General features: G+C 37.2%; 1 protein-coding gene across 1 annotated transcript; it reads left to right on the top strand.

Moving 5' to 3' along the window:
• Positions 1-1,192: 1,192 nt before the first annotated feature.
• Positions 1,193-1,757, top strand: LOTGIDRAFT_176723 (hypothetical protein; the record flags this gene model as incomplete). Its single annotated transcript, XM_009056661.1, has 1 exon — positions 1,193-1,757. A coding segment is annotated over one exon (565 nt), but the record flags the coding sequence as incomplete, so codon positions are not given.
• Positions 1,758-1,854: the final 97 nt, after the last annotated feature.

Below are 1,854 nucleotides of genomic sequence, written 5' to 3'. Positions count from 1 at the left end.
ACCAACGACTACCATTCGACTACCAATCAACAAGAAATACCATGATCAGAACGAGTTTGGAAGAATGAAGGAGACCGAGTAACTCACGCCACACCATTCAGGGCCGAGTTTCACCGCCATGTCATTCGACCCGACCAGATCTAACGAAGAATCAACAACCAAACCAACAACACCGAATCATCCAATTTGATCCAATCCAACTACCAACTACTACGACTACCAACAACTACCTAGTTTGCGATATCAGCATCCGCTGGAAGCGAACGTTAACTTGTCATCTACCAACCAACCAACTTCAGAACACAGTTGAGATAATTACCTACACCTTTTAAAACATGTAACGAGTTTGAATCAACTAGCTTAAAAACTGATGGTTTCCTCCAGAAATAGCGTTTTAGGTATTTTCTCCTGAGGTCTGTATATTTGGGGCAAACTAACATAAAGTGGAACTCATCTTCTATTTCTTGTGGACAATGTGGACAAACTCGTGCTTGATGCTCATATCTACCTGTTTCAATGGCTAAACTATGCGCAGATATCCGAAACTGACAAATAAGATTCCTAAAAGGGATATTCTTTTTTAAGTAATATTGCAGTGTGAATCTATTATTGAAATGTCTATAATAGATACTGTAGCTGCTGTAGTATCCACCGATTCGAAGTCAACATTCACGGTGTGAATACGTGATTTTATTGCGATATCGAAGTATACATATTCGATTATTCCGTTTCCGGTTTTGATATTTTTCTTGAGTGCGCCAAAAGATTTGTTTGGGCTGCGAAATTTGCGTAATTACAAAGGCTCATGGAGTTTTCAAGGCTTATTCGGCTTATTCGTCTTATCCGACTGGTATATATGGCTTAGATTGGTTTATTGGAAGCCAGTATATTTATTGAAGTTTAGTCAAGATAGATATGAATGTTATATTGTTTGAGTAAATGCGATGCGTCCTTTTTATACTTTTATAATAAACTGTTACATTGGTTATTTGTGTTCAACCTGATAAGCCCGTCGAGACCCATGTTGCTTTGCGTCATAATGCTCCGGAGGTAGACCGCCCAACTACTTAAAGAGACATTACAGTGAAAACTCCTCTGTCGGAGTAATATAATTTGTGTTTGCTTAAAAGCTGTGTTCGTTTTAAAGTGACAAACTTTGTAATCTTGAGCTAAACTGAAATTATCATTCAAAATGTCTAGCATTTCTAGTGCGTCATCGTTTACAAGGAAACTTAAAGCTGCAGAAGCTGTAAAAGTTGCATTACGTTACCATGATTTGGAACAGCAACATCAAATTGATTTAGAACGTAAACGTGTTGAATTTGAGGAAATGAAGGGTGCTTTACAAAAATTAGACATTATGAAAAAATTAGATATTGCAGAAGCCAAATTAAAAGCAATAGAAAAGGTAGAAACTCAAGACATGAACTCTTATAATGTTATAGACCGAATTTCAGTGCCAGATGAATCTCTAGATCATAGTACAAAAGTGAACACTTATTTGAATTCAACTCTTCCGCCTGTTCTTACACCACAAACTGTGATTTCTCCAGAAGTTAGAAGAAATGATTATACGTCATCTCCAGACCAAGCTGAGAGGAATTTGGATATGAATTACATTCCTGAACCTTCGTTAGAATCTAGACCCACAGTTGGAACAAACACTAACTACACCAGTTCATCTTTTCCGCCGAATAGAAACACTGCTAGTCTTGATGTTTCTAAAAACTCAGTAACATTAGACACTGGTGATTTATGTAAGTTGATAGTGGAACAAGCAAACTTAAATAGACTTCCCCCTCCAGAACCTACAGTATTTTCAGGAACTGTATTAGAATATCCTGCATGAAAGCA

This window comes from Lottia gigantea (assembly GCF_000327385.1).
Source record: "Lottia gigantea unplaced genomic scaffold LOTGIsca_2827, whole genome shotgun sequence".
NCBI lineage: Eukaryota > Metazoa > Mollusca > Gastropoda > Lottiidae > Lottia > Lottia gigantea.
The sequence above is the reverse complement of the archived record's forward strand: the minus strand, read 5'-3'. Positions and strand labels throughout refer to the sequence as shown.